General features: G+C 40.4%; 1 protein-coding gene across 6 annotated transcripts in view; it reads right to left on the bottom strand.

The window, feature by feature from the left end:
- The window catches only part of jade1 (jade family PHD finger 1), a 111,945-nt gene that overhangs the window by 58,972 nt on the left and 33,126 nt on the right, over window positions 1-19,847 (bottom strand). For all 6 annotated transcript variants that reach the window (XM_065004463.1, XM_065004459.1, XM_065004461.1 and 3 more), the window contains 2 exons: window positions 5,161-5,345; window positions 3,279-3,490 (listed from right to left, as the gene is read on the bottom strand). In XM_065004463.1, coding sequence (XP_064860535.1) covers window positions 3,279-3,490; window positions 5,161-5,345 — 397 coding nt within the window. The remainder of the gene's footprint in view (window positions 1-3,278; window positions 3,491-5,160; window positions 5,346-19,847) is intronic.

A 19,847-nucleotide genomic window follows, 5' to 3' on the forward strand; every position in this document is an offset into this window, starting at 1 on the left:
TATGCTGTGGTAATGTATTAGACCAGGCATATAGCCACAATGCTGTGATAATGTATTAGACCAGGCATATAGCCATTATGCTGTGATAATGTATTAGGCCAGGCATATAGCCACTATGCTGTGATAATGTATTAGACCAGGCATATAGCCACTATGCTGTGATAATGTATTAGACCAGGCATATAGCCACTATGCTGTGATAATGTATTAGACCAGGCATATAGCCATTATGATGTGGTAATGTATTAGACCAGGCATATAGCCACTATGCTGTGATAATGTATTAGACCAGGCATATAGCCATTATGCTGTGGTAATGTATTAGACCAGGCATATAGCCACAATGCTGTGATAATGTATTAGACCAGGCATATAGCCATTATGCTGTGATAATGTATTAGGCCAGGCATACAGCCACTATGCTGTGGTAATGTATTAGACCAGGCATATAGCCAATATACTGTGATAATGTATTAGGCCAGGCATATAGCCACTATGCTGTGGTAATGTATTAGACCAGGCATATAGCCATTATGCTGTGATAATGTATTAGAACAGGCATATAGCCATTATGATGTGGTAATGTATTAGACCAGGCATATAGCCACTATGCTGTGATAATGTATTAGACCAGGCATATAGCCATTATGTGGTAATGTATTAGACCAGGCATATAGCCATTATGATGTGGTAATGTATTAGACCAGGCATATAGCCATTATGCTGTGATAATGTATTAGACCAGGCATATAGCCACTATGCTGTGATAATGTATTAGACCAGGCATATAGCCACTATGACTATGCTGTGATAATGTATTAGACCAGACAATATGCCACTATGACTATGCTGTGATAATGTATTAGACCAGACAATATGCTGTGATAATGTATTAGACCAGACAATATGCTGTGATAATGTATTAGACCAGGCATATAGCCAATATACTGTGATAATGTATTAGACCAGGCATATAGCCACTATACTGTGATAATGTATTAGACCAGGCATATAGCCACTATGACTATGCTGTGATAATGTATTAGACCAGGCATATAGCCATTATGCTGTGATAATGTATTAGACCAGGCATATAGCCACTATGCTGTGATAATGTATTAGACCAGGCATATAGCCACTATGCTGTGATAATGTATTAGACCAGGCATATAGCCATTATGATGTGGTAATGTATTAGACCAGGCATATAGCCACAATGCTGTGATAATGTATTAGACCAGGCATATAGCCACTATGACTATGCTGTGATAATGTATTAGACCAGGCATATAGCCACTATGCTGTGATAATGTATTAGACCAGGCATATAGCCACAATGCTGTGATAATGTATTAGACCAGGCATATAGCCACTATGACTATGCTGTGATAATGTATTAGACCAGGCATATAGCCACTATGACTATGCTGTGATAATGTATTAGACCAGGCATATAGCCATTATGCTGTGATAATGTATTAGACCAGGCATATAGCCATTATGCTGTGATAATGTATTAGACCAGGCATATAGCCATTATGATGTGGTAATGTATTAGACCAGGCATATAGCCACTATGCTGTGATAATGTATTAGACCAGGCATATAGCCATTATGCTGTGATAATGTATTAAACATACTGCACAAACCTCATTCCTACAGAACTGGTTTTATTAGGTTAATGTTACATTTTAAAGTCATGTTTAAAACAAAAACATCTCAGTGGTAGATCTCGCCTTACTTTTTGACTGTGAAAGTGATCTTTACTCAGAAAAGGTTGGTGACCACAGCGCTAAGTGCTCTGTTGACATTTCACAGAGCTACGCTTGTTTTGGGAGAAGAAAAATAATAATTTCAAATGAATATGAAAATACGTCATGTCTCAAAATGTATATCTTACCTCTAATTGTTTCATGTCCTGAGGATTCGAGAAGAAAGATGACAAGTTCAATGGGAAAGTGAGCCTGTCAGGTAGCCAGTTTTCTTGCAGAGAATCGTAGCTTACGAGATGCAATTTTCCAGATTTTTGAACACTTATTTTCTCTGGCTTCCATTGATTTTGTCAGCATAATTCTGGTCATCTTACAAAGGGTAAAAACTCCCAATAACTTCTGATCAGATTATGAATCAGGCATTATTATCAGGCATGAAGGTTGGACCAATGGTTTTCTTAGAGGAATATCTACATAATTTACATATTATTTTACCCATTGGTGAGGATGTTAGGAGTGAGATAATGCCGAGGATGTTTGGAGTGAGATAATGCCGAGGACGTTTGGAGTGAGATAATGCTGAGGGGTTGTTAGGAGTGAAATAACGCTGAGGTTGTTAGGAGTGAAATAACGCTGAGGTTGTTTGGAGTGAGATAATGCCGAGGATGTTTGGAGTGAGATAATGCTGAGGGGTTGTTATGAGTGAGATAATGCCGAGGATGTTTGGAGTGAGATAATGCTGAGGATGTTTGGAGTGAGATAATGCTGAGGATGTTAGGAGTGAGATAATGCCGAGGATGTTTGGAGTGAGATCATGCTGAGGGGTTGTTTGGAGTGAGATAATGCTGAGGTTGTTAGGAGTGAGATAATGCCGAGGACGTTAGGAGTGAGATCATGCTGAGGGGTTGTTTGGAGTGAGATAATGCTGAGGTTGTTAGGAGTGAGATAATGCCGAGGATGTTAGGAGTGAGATAATGCCGAGGTTGTTAGGAGTGAAATAATGCAGATGGTGTTAGGAGTGAGATAATGCCGAGGATGTTTGGAGTGAGAAGTGTGATGGATGTGACATCCATGCTGAGAAGAAGCCCTTTAGTTGTCCCTGTTGAAATACAAGACTATATACTCTTGAGGAAAATATTGCATCTCAAGTCTCCATTGAATAGACACTGATGCCAACATCTCTCGACACTTTTTATAAAGTAGTAAAATAACGAGATGTATCCACCAATCCAAAAAGGGGAATAGGCGGGAGCTTGACAGGCCGCCGTTCTGCTCTGTGGACAACAAATCCCACTGTTAGGCGACTCATCTCATCTGCTCCTTCCATGGAGGGACTAGTGTCTGCTGGTTTTTGGTTTTTCTTTTCAATTAAGACCTAGACAACCAGGTGAGGGGAGTTCCTTACTAATCAGTGACCTAGACAACCAGGTGAGGGGAGTTCCTTACTAATCAGTGACCTTAATTTATCAATCAAGTACAAGGAAAGAGGAAACCCCACAGAGACTCAGTCCTCTGGGTTGAGTTGGACGCGTGCTAGGGCAATAACTCTGGATTACAGAACCGTACCTGGTGAACACAGATGTTGCACTTGTCACAGAAAACCATCTCGTTGTTGTCCTCGCTGTCAGGTGACCGACAGATGTCACACACAACATCCTCGTCGTACTCCATGCCAAGCCCCTCCTCCGTTGCCATGGCATGGCTCATTCTGTCATAGCAACGCCTCTCAAACTCCTCCATCACTCTCTCCATGGTCATCTCGTCCAGCAGCACCATGCCTGGAGAACAGATAACATTAAACACTACACAGAGCTGGACCACGACACAGTCGATACTACACAGCGCTGAACCAAGACAGTTGATACTACACAGCGCTGAACCAAGACAGTTGATACTACACAGCGCTGAAACAAGACAGTCGATACTACACAGCGCTGAACCAAGACAGTCCATACTACACAGAGCTGGACCACGACACAGTCGATACTACACAGCGCTGAACCAAGACAGTCGATACTACACAGCGCTGAACCACAACACAGTCCATACTACACAGCGCTGAACCACAACACAGTCCATACTACACAGCGCTGAACCAAGACAGTCGATACTACAGCGCTGAACCAAGACAGTCGATACTACACAGCGCTGAACCATGACACAGTTGATCCTACACAGCGCTGAACCATGACACAGTCCATACTACACAGCGCTGAACCAAGACAGTCGATACTACACAGCGCTGAACCACAACAGTCGATACTACACAGCGCTGAACCACAACACAGTCGATACTACACAGCGCTGGACCACGACACAGTTGATACTACACAGCGCTGAACCAAGACAGTCGATACTACACAGCGCTGAACCACAACAGTCGATACTACACAGCGCTGAACCAAGACAGTCGATACTACACAGCGCTGAACCACAACAGTCGATACTACACAGCGCTGAACCATGACACAGTCCATACTACACAGCGCTGAACCAAGACAGTCGATACTACACAGCGCTGAACCACAACAGTCGATACTACACAGCGCTGAACCACAACAGTCGATACTACACAGCGCTGAACCACAACACAGTCGATACTACACAGCGCTGGACCACGACACAGTTGATACTACACAGCGCTGAACCAAGACAGTCGATACTACACAGCGCTGAACCAAGACAGTCGATACTACACAGCGCTGAACCACAACAGTCGATACTACACAGCGCTGAACCAAGACAGTCCATACTACACAGTGCTGAACCAAGACAGTCGATACTACACAGCGCTGAACCACAACAGTCGATACTACACAGCGCTGAACCACAACACAGTCGATACTACACAGCGCTGAACCAAGACAGTCGATACTACACAGCGCTGAACCACAACAGTCGATACTACACAGCGCTGAACCAAGACAGTCCATACTACACAGCGCTGAACCACAACAGTCCATACTACACAGCGCTGAACCAAGACAGTCCATACTACACAGCGCTGAACCACAACACAGTCGATACTACACAGCGCTGAACCAAGACAGTCGATACTACACAGCGCTGGACCACGACACAGTCGATACTACACAGCGCTGAAACACAACAGTCGATACTACACAGCGCTGAACCAAGACAGTCGATACTACACAGCGCTGAACCACAACACAGTCGATACTACACAGCGCTGAACCACAACACAGTCGATACTACACAGCGCTGAACCAAGACAGTCCATACTACACAGCGCTGAACCAAGACAGTCGATACTACACAGAGCTGGACCACGACACAGTCGATACTACACAGCGCTGAACCACAACACAGTCGATACTACACAGCGCTGAACCACAACACAGTCGATACTACACAGCGCTGAACCACAACACAGTCGATACTACACAGTAAGCTGTACAACCGTAGATGAGGGGGTAAATCTACTGACCCATCAGAGTGAACTGCTGGTTGATGAGCTCCAGCCAGGCCACGTCAGTGTCGTTGAGGTCGTAACGACACGTCCCCTCAGCCAGGGTCTGGATGTCCACGTACCCCAGCGCCCCTGAACACCCCGAACGGATCCACTTCTTAGGCGTCGAGAACATCACCTCCATCCCCCGCTCAGCCACTCCCCTACAGAGCAGAGATATGATTAAAGAGTTAGATATGACGAGAGAGCAGAGATGGTTAGATATGACTAGAGAACAGAGATATGACTAGAGAACAGAGATATGACTAGAGAACAGAGATGGTTAGATATGACTAGAGAACAGAGATATGACTAGAGAAGAGATGGTCAGATATGACTAGAGAACAGAGATATGACTAGAGAACAGAGATGGTGAGATATGACTAGAGAACAGAGATGGTGAGATATGACTAGAGAACAGAGATGGTGAGATATGACTAGAAAGCAGAGATGGTTAGATATGACTAGAGAACAGAGATGGTGAGATATGACTAGAGAACAGAGATGGTGAGATATGACTAGAGAACAGAGATGGTGAGATATGACTAGAGAACACATATGGTTAGATATGACTAGAGACCAGAGATGGTTAGATATGACTAGAGAACAGAGATATGACTAGAGAACAGAGATGGTTAGATATGACTAGAGAACAGAGATATGACTAGAGAACAGAGATGGTCAGATATGACTAGAGAACAGAGATATGACTAGAGAACAGAGATGGTTAGATATGACTAGAGAACAGAGATGGTTAGATATGACTAGAGAACAGAGATATGACTAGAGAACAGAGATGGTGAGATATGACTAGAGAACACATATGGTTAGATATGACTAGAGACCAGAGATGGTTAGATATGACTAGAGAACAGAGATATGACTAGAGAACAGAGATGGTTAGATATGACTAGAGAACAGAGATGGTTAGATATGACTAGAGAACAGAGATATGACTAGAGAACAGAGATGGTGAGATATGACTAGAGAACACATATGGTTAGATATGACTAGAGACCAGAGATGGTTAGATATGACTAGAGAACAGAGATATGACTAGAGAACAGAGATGGTTAGATATGACTAGAGAGCAGAGATGGTCAGATATGACTAGAGAACAGAGATGGTCAGAGATGACTAGAGAACAGAGATGGTCAGAGATGACTAGAGAACAGAGATGGTTAGATATGATTAGAGAACAGAGATGGTCAGATATGACTAGAGAACAGAGATGGTCAGATATGACTAGAGAACAGAGATATGACTAGAGAACAGAGATGACTAGAGAACAGAGATGGTGAGATATGACTAGAGAACAGAGATATGACTAGAGAACAGAGATAGTTAGATATGACTAGAGAACAGAGATAGTTAGATATGACTAGAGAACAGAGATGGTTAGATATGACTAGAGAGCAGAGATGGTTAGATATGACTAGAGAGCAGAGATGGTTAGATATGACTAGAGAGCAGAGATATGACTAGAGAACAGAGATGGTGAGATATGACTAGAGAACAGAGATGGTGAGATATGACTAGAGAACAGAGATGGTGAGATATGACTAGAGAACAGAGATGGTGAGATATGACTAGAGAACAGAGATGGTGAGATATGACTAGAGAACAGAGATGGTGAGATATGGCTAGAGAACAGAGATGGTGAGATATGACTAGAGAACAGAGATATGACTAGAGAACAGAGATGGTGAGATATGACTAGAGAACAGAGATGGTTAGATATGACTAGAGAACAGAGATGGTGAGATATGACTAGAGAACAGAGATGGTGAGATATGACTAGAGAACAGAGATGGTGAGATATGACAAGAGAACAGAGATATGACTAGAGAACAGAGATGGTTAGATATGACTAGAGAACAGAGATATGACTAGAGAACAGAGATGGTCAGATATGACTAGAGAACAGAGATATGACTAGAGAACAGAGATGGTCAGATATGACTAGAGAGCAGAGATGGTTAGATATGACTAGAGAGCAGAGATGGTCAGATATGACTAGAGAACAGAGATGGTCAGATATGACTAGAGAACAGAGATGGTCAGATATGACTAGAGAACAGAGATGGTTAGATATGACTAGAGAACAGAGATGGTGAGATATGACTAGAGAACAGAGATATGACTAGAGAACAGAGATGGTGAGATATGACTAGAGAACAGAGATAGTTAGATATGACTAGAGAACAGAGATAGTTAGATATGACTAGAGAACAGAGATATGACTAGAGAACAGAGATGGTGAGATATGACTAGAGAACAGAGATATGACTAGAGAACAGAGATAGTTAGATATGACTAGAGAACAGAGATGGTGAGATATGACTAGAGAACAGAGATGGTTAGATATGACTAGAGAACAGAGATTGTTAGATATGACTAGAGACCAGAGATTGTTAGATATGACTAGAGAACAGAGATGGTTAGATATGACTAGAGAACAGAGATGGTGAGATATGACTAGAGAACAGAGATGGTGAGATATGACTAGAGAACAGAGATGGTGAGATATGACTAGAGAACAGAGATGGTTAGATATGACTAGAGAACAGAGATGGTGAGATATGACTAGAGAACAGAGATTGTTAGATATGACTAGAGAACAGAGATGGTGAGATATGACTAGAGAACAGAGATGGTTAGATATGACTAGAGAACAGAGATATGACTAGAGAACAGAGATGGTTAGATATGACTAGAGAACAGAGATATGACTAGAGAACAGAGATGGTTAGATATGACTAGAGAACAGAGATATGACTAGAGAACAGAGATGGTTAGATATGACTAGAGAACAGAGATATGACTAGAGAACAGAGATATGACTAGAGAACAGAGATGGTCAGATATGACTAGAGAGCAGAGATGGTCAGATATGACTAGAGAACAGAGATGGTCAGAGATGACTAGAGAACAGAGATGGTCAGAGATGACTAGAGAACAGAGATGGTTAGATATGACTAGAGAACAGAGATGGTCAGATATGACTAGAGAACAGAGATGGTTAGATATGACTAGAGAACAGAGATATGACTAGAGAACAGAGATGACTAGAGAACAGAGATGGTGAGATATGACTAGAGAACAGAGATATGACTAGAGAACAGAGATGGTGAGATATGACTAGAGAACAGAGATAGTTAGATATGACTAGAGAACAGAGATAGTTAGATATGACTAGAGAACAGAGATGGTGAGATATGACTAGAGAGCAGAGATGGTGAGATATGACTAGAGAACAGAGATGGTGAGATATGACTAGAGAACAGAGATGGTTAGATATGACTAGAGAACAGAGATTGTTAGATATGACTAGAGAACAGAGATGGTGAGATATGACTAGAGAACAGAGATGGTTAGATATGACTAGAGAACAGAGATGGTGAGATGTGACTAGAGAACAGAGATGGTGAGATGTGACTAGAGAACAGAGATGGTGAGATATGACTAGAGAACAGAGAACAGAGATATGACTAGAGAACAGAGATGGTGAGATATGACTAGAGAACAGAGATGGTGAGATAACAGAACAGAGATGGTGAGATATGACTAGAGAACAGAGATGGTGAGATATGACTAGAGAACAGAGATGGTGAGATATGACTAGAGAACAGAGATGGTGAGATATGACTAGAGAACAGAGATATGACTAGAGAACAGAGATGGTTAGATATGACTAGAGAACAGAGATGGTTAGATATGACTAGAGAACAGAGATAGTTAGATATGACTAGAGAACAGAGATAGTTAGATATGACTAGAGAACAAAGATGGTGAGATATGACTAGAGAGCAGAGATGGTGAGATATGACTAGAGAACAGAGATGGTGAGATATGACTAGAGAGCAGAGATGGTGAGATATGACTAGAGAACAGAGATGGTTAGATATGACTAGAGAGCAGAGATGGTTAGATATGACTAGAGAACAGAGATATGACTAGAGAACAGAGAACAGAGATATGACTAGAGAACAGAGATGGTGAGATATGACTAGAGAACAGAGATGGTTAGATATGACTAGAGAACAGAGATGGTGAGATATGACTAGAGAACAGATTGTTAGATATGACTAGAGAACAGAGATGGTGAGATATGACTAGAGAACAGAGATGGTTAGATATGACTAGAGAACAGAGATGGTGAGATGTGACTAGAGAACAGAGATGGTGAGATGTGACTAGAGAACAGAGATGGTGAGATATGACTAGAGAACAGAGATATGACTAGAGAACAGAGATGGTGAGATATGACTAGAGAACAGAGATAGTTAGATATGACTAGAGACCAGAGATTGTTAGATATGACTAGAGAACAGAGATGGTGAGATATGACTAGAGAACAGAGATGGTTAGATATGACTAGAGAGCAGAGATGGTTAGATATGACTAGAGAACAGAGATATGACTAGAGAACAGAGAACAGAGATATGACTAGAGAACAGAGATGGTGAGATATGACTAGAGAACAGAGATGGTGAGATATGACTAGAGAACAGAGATGGTCAGATATGACTAGAGAACAGAGATGGTCAGATATGACTAGAGAACAGAGATATGACTAGAGAACAGAGATGACTAGAGAACAGAGATGGTGAGATATGACTAGAGAACAGAGATATGACTAGAGAACAGAGATAGTTAGATATGACTAGAGAACAGAGATAGTTAGATATGACTAGAGAACAGAGATGGTTAGATATGACTAGAGAGCAGAGATGGTTAGATATGACTAGAGAGCAGAGATGGTTAGATATGACTAGAGAGCAGAGATATGACTAGAGAACAGAGATGGTGAGATATGACTAGAGAACAGAGATGGTGAGATATGACTAGAGAACAGAGATGGTGAGATATGACTAGAGAACAGAGATGGTGAGATATGACTAGAGAACAGAGATGGTGAGATATGACTAGAGAACAGAGATGGTGAGATATGGCTAGAGAACAGAGATGGTGAGATATGACTAGAGAACAGAGATATGACTAGAGAACAGAGATGGTGAGATATGACTAGAGAACAGAGATGGTTAGATATGACTAGAGAACAGAGATGGTGAGATATGACTAGAGAACAGAGATGGTGAGATATGACTAGAGAACAGAGATGGTGAGATATGACAAGAGAACAGAGATATGACTAGAGAACAGAGATGGTTAGATATGACTAGAGAACAGAGATATGACTAGAGAACAGAGATGGTCAGATATGACTAGAGAACAGAGATATGACTAGAGAACAGAGATGGTCAGATATGACTAGAGAGCAGAGATGGTTAGATATGACTAGAGAGCAGAGATGGTCAGATATGACTAGAGAACAGAGATGGTCAGATATGACTAGAGAACAGAGATGGTCAGATATGACTAGAGAACAGAGATGGTTAGATATGACTAGAGAACAGAGATGGTGAGATATGACTAGAGAACAGAGATATGACTAGAGAACAGAGATGGTGAGATATGACTAGAGAACAGAGATAGTTAGATATGACTAGAGAACAGAGATAGTTAGATATGACTAGAGAACAGAGATATGACTAGAGAACAGAGATGGTGAGATATGACTAGAGAACAGAGATATGACTAGAGAACAGAGATAGTTAGATATGACTAGAGAACAGAGATGGTGAGATATGACTAGAGAACAGAGATGGTTAGATATGACTAGAGAACAGAGATTGTTAGATATGACTAGAGACCAGAGATTGTTAGATATGACTAGAGAACAGAGATGGTTAGATATGACTAGAGAACAGAGATGGTGAGATATGACTAGAGAACAGAGATGGTGAGATATGACTAGAGAACAGAGATGGTGAGATATGACTAGAGAACAGAGATGGTTAGATATGACTAGAGAACAGAGATGGTGAGATATGACTAGAGAACAGAGATTGTTAGATATGACTAGAGAACAGAGATGGTGAGATATGACTAGAGAACAGAGATGGTTAGATATGACTAGAGAACAGAGATATGACTAGAGAACAGAGATGGTTAGATATGACTAGAGAACAGAGATATGACTAGAGAACAGAGATGGTTAGATATGACTAGAGAACAGAGATATGACTAGAGAACAGAGATGGTTAGATATGACTAGAGAACAGAGATATGACTAGAGAACAGAGATATGACTAGAGAACAGAGATGGTCAGATATGACTAGAGAGCAGAGATGGTCAGATATGACTAGAGAACAGAGATGGTCAGAGATGACTAGAGAACAGAGATGGTCAGAGATGACTAGAGAACAGAGATGGTTAGATATGACTAGAGAACAGAGATGGTCAGATATGACTAGAGAACAGAGATGGTTAGATATGACTAGAGAACAGAGATATGACTAGAGAACAGAGATGACTAGAGAACAGAGATGGTGAGATATGACTAGAGAACAGAGATATGACTAGAGAACAGAGATGGTGAGATATGACTAGAGAACAGAGATAGTTAGATATGACTAGAGAACAGAGATAGTTAGATATGACTAGAGAACAGAGATGGTGAGATATGACTAGAGAGCAGAGATGGTGAGATATGACTAGAGAACAGAGATGGTGAGATATGACTAGAGAACAGAGATGGTTAGATATGACTAGAGAGCAGAGATTGTTAGATATGACTAGAGAACAGAGATGGTGAGATATGACTAGAGAACAGAGATGGTTAGATATGACTAGAGAACAGAGATGGTGAGATGTGACTAGAGAACAGAGATGGTGAGATGTGACTAGAGAACAGAGATGGTGAGATATGACTAGAGAACAGAGAACAGAGATATGACTAGAGAACAGAGATGGTGAGATATGACTAGAGAACAGAGATGGTGAGATATGACTAGAGAACAGAGATGGTGAGATATGACTAGAGAACAGAGATGGTGAGATATGACTAGAGAACAGAGATGGTGAGATATGACTAGAGAACAGAGATGGTGAGATATGACAAGAGAACAGAGATATGACTAGAGAACAGAGATGGTTAGATATGACTAGAGAACAGAGATGGTTAGATATGACTAGAGAACAGAGATAGTTAGATATGACTAGAGAACAGAGATAGTTAGATATGACTAGAGAACAAAGATGGTGAGATATGACTAGAGAGCAGAGATGGTGAGATATGACTAGAGAACAGAGATGGTGAGATATGACTAGAGAGCAGAGATGGTGAGATATGACTAGAGAACAGAGATGGTTAGATATGACTAGAGAGCAGAGATGGTTAGATATGACTAGAGAACAGAGATATGACTAGAGAACAGAGAACAGAGATATGACTAGAGAACAGAGATGGTGAGATATGACTAGAGAACAGAGATGGTTAGATATGACTAGAGAACAGAGATGGTGAGATATGACTAGAGAACAGAGATTGTTAGATATGACTAGAGAACAGAGATGGTGAGATATGACTAGAGAACAGAGATGGTTAGATATGACTAGAGAACAGAGATGGTGAGATGTGACTAGAGAACAGAGATGGTGAGATGTGACTAGAGAACAGAGATGGTGAGATATGACTAGAGAACAGAGATATGACTAGAGAACAGAGATGGTGAGATATGACTAGAGAACAGAGATAGTTAGATATGACTAGAGACCAGAGATTGTTAGATATGACTAGAGAACAGAGATGGTGAGATATGACTAGAGAACAGAGATGGTTAGATATGACTAGAGAGCAGAGATGGTTAGATATGACTAGAGAACAGAGATATGACTAGAGAACAGAGAACAGAGATATGACTAGAGAACAGAGATGGTGAGATATGACTAGAGAACAGAGATGGTGAGATATGACTAGAGAACAGAGATTGTTAGATATGACTAGAGAACAGAGATGGTGAGATATGACTAGAGAACAGAGATGGTTAGATATGACTAGAGAACAGAGATGGTGAGATGTGACTAGAGAACAGAGATGGTGAGATGTGACTAGAGAACAGAGATGGTGAGATATGACTAGAGAACAGAGATATGACTAGAGAACAGAGATGGTGAGATATGACTAGAGAACAGAGATATGACTAGAGAACAGAGATATGACTAGAGAACAGAGATGGTGAGATATGACTAGAGAACAGAGATAGTTAGATATGACTAGAGACCAGAGATTGTTAGATATGACTAGAGAACAGAGATGGTGAGATATGACTAGAGAACAGAGATGGTTAGATATGACTAGAGAACAGAGATGGTGAGATATGACTAGAGAACAGAGATTGTTAGATATGACTAGAGAACAGAGATGGTGAGATATGACTAGAGAACAGAGATGGTTAGATATGACTAGAGAACAGAGATATGACTAGAGAACAGAGATGGTTAGATATGACTAGAGAACAGAGATATGACTAGAGAACAGAGATGGTTAGATATGACTAGAGAACAGAGATATGACTAGAGAACAGAGATATGACTAGAGAACAGAGATATGACTAGAGAACAGAGATGGTCAGATATGACTAGAGAGCAGAGATGGTCAGATATGACTAGAGAACAGAGATGGTCAGAGATGACTAGAGAACAGAGATGGTCAGAGATGACTAGAGAACAGAGATGGTCAGAGATGACTAGAGAACAGAGATGGTCAGATATGACTAGAGAACAGAGATGGTTAGATATGACTAGAGAACAGAGATATGACTAGAGAACAGAGATGGTGAGATATGACTAGAGAACAGAGATATGACTAGAGAACAGAGATGGTCAGATATGACTAGAGAACAGAGATGGTTAGATATGACTAGAGAACAGAGATGGTGAGATATGACTAGAGAACAGAGATAGTTAGATATGACTAGAGAACAGAGATAGTTAGATATGACTAGAGAACAGAGATGGTGAGATATGACTAGAGAGCAGAGATGGTGAGATATGACTAGAGAACAGAGATGGTGAGATATGACTAGAGAACAGAGATGGTTAGATATGACTAGAGAGCAGAGATTGTTAGATATGACTAGAGAACAGAGATGGTGAGATATGACTAGAGAACAGAGATGGTTAGATATGACTAGAGAACAGAGATGGTGAGATGTGACTAGAGAACAGAGATGGTGAGATGTGACTAGAGAACAGAGATGGTGAGATGTGACTAGAGAACAGAGATATGACTAGAGAACAGAGAACAGAGATATGACTAGAGAACAGAGATGGTGAGATATGACTAGAGAACAGAGATGGTTAGATATGACTAGAGAACAGAGATGGTGAGATATGACTAGAGAACAGAGATGGTGAGATATGACTAGAGAACAGAGATGGTGAGATGTGACTAGAGAACAGAGATGGTGAGATATGACTAGAGAACAGAGATATGACTAGAGAACAGAGAACAGAGATATGACTAGAGAACAGAGATGGTGAGATATGACTAGAGAACAGAGATGGTTAGATATGACTAGAGAACAGAGATGGTGAGATATGACTAGAGAACAGAGATGGTGAGATATGACTAGAGAACAGAGATGGTGAGATATGACAAGAGAACAGAGATATGACTAGAGAACAGAGATGGTTAGATATGACTAGAGAACAGAGATGGTTAGATATGACTAGAGAACAGAGATAGTTAGATATGACTAGAGAACAGAGATAGTTAGATATGACTAGAGAACAGAGATAGTTAGATATGACTAGAGAACAGAGATGGTGAGATATGACTAGAGAGCAGAGATGGTGAGATATGACTAGAGAACAGAGATGGTGAGATATGACTAGAGAGCAGAGATGGTGAGATATGACTAGAGAGCAGAGATGGTGAGATATGACTAGAGAACAGAGATATGACTAGAGAACAGAGATGGTGAGATATGACTAGAGAACAGAGATGGTTAGATATGACTAGAGAACAGAGATGGTGAGATGTGACTAGAGAACAGAGATGGTGAGATGTGACTAGAGAACAGAGATGGTGAGATATGACTAGAGAACAGAGATATGACTAGAGAACAGAGATGGTGAGATATGACTAGAGAACAGAGATGGTTAGATATGACTAGAGAACAGAGATGGTGAGATGACTAGAGAACAGAGATGGTGAGATATGACTAGAGAACAGAGATGGTTAGATATGACTAGAGAACAGAGATGGTGAGATGTGACTAGAGAACAGAGATGGTGAGATGTGACTAGAGAACAGAGATGGTGAGATATGACTAGAGAACAGAGATATGACTAGAGAACAGAGATGGTGAGATATGACTAGAGAACAGAGATATGACTAGAGAACAGAGATATGACTAGAGAACAGAGATGGTGAGATATGACTAGAGAACAGAGATAGTTAGATATGACTAGAGACCAGAGATTGTTAGATATGACTAGAGAACAGAGATGGTGAGATATGACTAGAGAACAGAGATGGTTAGATATGACTAGAGAACAGAGATGGTGAGATGTGACTAGAGAACAGAGATGGTGAGATATGACTAGAGAACAGAGATGGTTAGATATGACTAGAGAACAGAGATGGTGAGATGTGACTAGAGAACAGAGATGGTGAGATGACTAGAGAACAGAGATGGTGAGATATGACTAGAGAACAGAGATATGACTAGAGAACAGAGATGGTGAGATATGACTAGAGAACAGAGATATGACTAGAGAACAGAGATATGACTAGAGAACAGAGATGGTGAGATATGACTAGAGAACAGAGATAGTTAGATATGACTAGAGACCAGAGATTGTTAGATATGACTAGAGAACAGAGATGGTGAGATATGACTAGAGAACAGAGATGGTTAGATATGACTAGAGAACAGAGATGGTGAGATATGACTAGAGAACAGAGATTGTTAGATATGACTAGAGAACAGAGATGGTGAGATATGACTAGAGAACAGAGATGGTTAGATATGACTAGAGAACAGAGATGGTGAGATGTGACTAGAGAACAGAGATGGTGAGATGTGACTAGAGAACAGAGATGGTGAGATATGACTAGAGAACAGAGATATGACTAGAGAACAGAGATGGTGAGATATGACTAGAGAACAGAGATATGACTAGAGAACAGAGATATGACTAGAGAACAGAGATAGTTAGATATGACTAGAGAACAGAGATGGTTAGATATGACTAGAGAACAGAGATGGTGAGATATGACTAGAGAACAGAGATGGTGAGATATGACTAGAGAACAGAGATGGTTAGATATGACTAGAGAGCAGAGATGGTTAGATATGACTAGAGAACAGAGATATGACTAGAGAACAGAGATATGACTAGAGAACAGAGATATGACTAGAGAACAGAGATATGACTAGAGAACAGAGATATGACTAGAAAACAGAGATGGTTAGATATGACTAGAGAACAGAGATGGTTAGATATGACTAGAGAACAGAGATTGTTAGATATGACTAGAGAACAGAGATGGTGAGATATGACTAGAGAACAGAGATGGTTAGATATGACTAGAGAACAGAGATGGTGAGATGTGACTAGAGAACAGAGATGGTGAGATGTGACTAGAGAACAGAGATGGTGAGATATGACTAGAGAACAGAGATATGACTAGAGAACAGAGATGGTGAGATATGACTAGAGAACAGAGATATGACTAGAGAACAGAGATGGTGAGATATGACTAGAGAACAGAGATGGTTAGATATGACTAGAGAACAGAGATGGTGAGATATGACTAGAGAACAGAGATGGTGAGATATGACTAGAGAACAGAGATGGTGAGATATGACTAGAGAACAGAGATTGTTAGATATGACTAGAGAACAGAGATATGACTAGAGAACAGAGATATGACTAGAGAACAGAGATTGTTAGATATGACTAGAGAACAGAGATATGACTAGAGAACAGAGATATGACTAGAGAACAGAGATGGTGAGATATGACTAGAGAACAGAGATGGTTAGATATGACTAGAGAACAGAGATGGTGAGATATGACTAGAGAACAGAGATGGTCAGATATGACTAGAGAACAGAGATATGACTAGAGAACAGAGATATGACTAGAGAACAGAGATGGTGAGATATGACTAGAGAACAGAGATGGTTAGATATGACTAGAGAACAGAGATGGTGAGATATGACTAGAGAACAGAGATGGTCAGATATGACTAGAGAGCAGAGATGGTTAGATATGACTAGAGAACAGAGATATGACTAGAGAACAGAGAACAGAGATATGACTAGAGAACAGAGATGGTGAGATATGACTAGAGAACAGAGATGGTTAGATATGACTAGAGAGCAGAGATGGTTAGATATGACTAGAGAACAGAGATATGACTAGAGAACAGAGATGGTGAGATATGACTAGAGAACAGAGATGGTGAGATGTGACTAGAGAACAGAGATGGTGAGATATGACTAGAGAACAGAGATATGACTAGAGAACAGAGAACAGAGATATGACTAGAGAACAGAGATGGTGAGATATGACTAGAGAACAGAGATGGTTAGATATGACTAGAGAGCAGAGATTGTTAGATATGACTAGAGAACAGAGATGGTGAGATATGACTAGAGAACAGAGATGGTTAGATATGACTAGAGAACAGAGATGGTGAGATGTGACTAGAGAACAGAGATGGTGAGATGTGACTAGAGAACAGAGATGGTGAGATATGACTAGAGAACAGAGAACAGAGATATGACTAGAGAACAGAGATGGTGAGATATGACTAGAGAACAGAGATGGTGAGATATGACTAGAGAACAGAGATGGTGAGATATGACTAGAGAACAGAGATGGTGAGATATGACTAGAGAACAGAGATGGTGAGATATGACAAGAGAACAGAGATATGACTAGAGAACAGAGATGGTTAGATATGACTAGAGAACAGAGATGGTTAGATATGACTAGAGAACAGAGATAGTTAGATATGACTAGAGAACAGAGATAGTTAGATATGACTAGAGAACAAAGATGGTGAGATATGACTAGAGAGCAGAGATGGTGAGATATGACTAGAGAACAGAGATGGTGAGATATGACTAGAGAGCAGAGATGGTGAGATATGACTAGAGAACAGAGATGGTTAGATATGACTAGAGAGCAGAGATGGTTAGATATGACTAGAGAACAGAGATATGACTAGAGAACAGAGAACAGAGATATGACTAGAGAACAGAGATGGTGAGATATGACTAGAGAACAGAGATGGTTAGATATGACTAGAGAACAGAGATGGTGAGATATGACTAGAGAACAGAGATTGTTAGATATGACTAGAGAACAGAGATGGTGAGATATGACTAGAGAACAGAGATGGTTAGATATGACTAGAGAACAGAGATGGTGAGATGTGACTAGAGAACAGAGATGGTGAGATGTGACTAGAGAACAGAGATGGTGAGATATGACTAGAGAACAGAGATATGACTAGAGAACAGAGATGGTGAGATATGACTAGAGAACAGAGATAGTTAGATATGACTAGAGACCAGAGATTGTTAGATATGACTAGAGAACATAGATGGTGAGATATGACTAGAGAACAGAGATGGTTAGATATGACTAGAGAGCAGAGATGGTTAGATATGACTAGAGAACAGAGATATGACTAGAGAACAGAGAACAGAGATATGACTAGAGAACAGAGATGGTGAGATATGACTAGAGAACAGAGATGGTGAGATATGACTAGAGAACAGAGATTGTTAGATATGACTAGAGAACAGAGATGGTGAGATATGACTAGAGAACAGAGATGGTTAGATATGACTAGAGAACAGAGATGGTGAGATGTGACTAGAGAACAGAGATGGTGAGATGTGACTAGAGAACAGAGATGGTGAGATATGACTAGAGAACAGAGATATGACTAGAGAACAGAGATGGTGAGATATGACTAGAGAACAGAGATATGACTAGAGAACAGAGATATAACTAGAGAACAGAGATGGTGAGATATGACTAGAGAACAGAGATAGTTAGATATGACTAGAGACCAGAGATTGTTAGATATGACTAGAGAACAGAGATGGTGAGATATGACTAGAGAACAGAGATGGTTAGATATGACTAGAGAACAGAGATGGTGAGATATGACTAGAGAACAGAGATTGTTAGATATGACTAGAGAACAGAGATGGTGAGATATGACTAGAGAACAGAGATGGTTAGATATGACTAGAGAACAGAGATATGACTAGAGAACAGAGATGGTTAGATATGACTAGAGAACAGAGATATGACTAGAGAACAGAGATGGTTAGATATGACTAGAGAACAGAGATATGACTAGAGAACAGAGATATGACTAGAGAACAGAGATATGACTAGAGAACAGAGATGGTCAGATATGACTAGAGAGCAGAGATGGTCAGATATGACTAGAGAACAGAGATGGTCAGAGATGACTAGAGAACAGAGATGGTCAGAGATGACTAGAGAACAGAGATGGTCAGAGATGACTAGAGAACAGAGATGGTCAGATATGACTAGAGAACAGAGATGGTTAGATATGACTAGAGAACAGAGATATGACTAGAGAACAGAGATGGTGAGATATGACTAGAGAACAGAGATATGACTAGAGAACAGAGATGGTCAGATATGACTAGAGAACAGAGATGGTTAGATATGACTAGAGAACAGAGATGGTGAGATATGACTAGAGAACAGAGATAGTTAGATATGACTAGAGAACAGAGATAGTTAGATA

The sequence above is a fragment of the Oncorhynchus nerka genome, linkage group LG18 (assembly GCF_034236695.1).
Source record: "Oncorhynchus nerka isolate Pitt River linkage group LG18, Oner_Uvic_2.0, whole genome shotgun sequence".
Taxonomy (NCBI): domain Eukaryota; kingdom Metazoa; phylum Chordata; class Actinopteri; order Salmoniformes; family Salmonidae; genus Oncorhynchus; species Oncorhynchus nerka.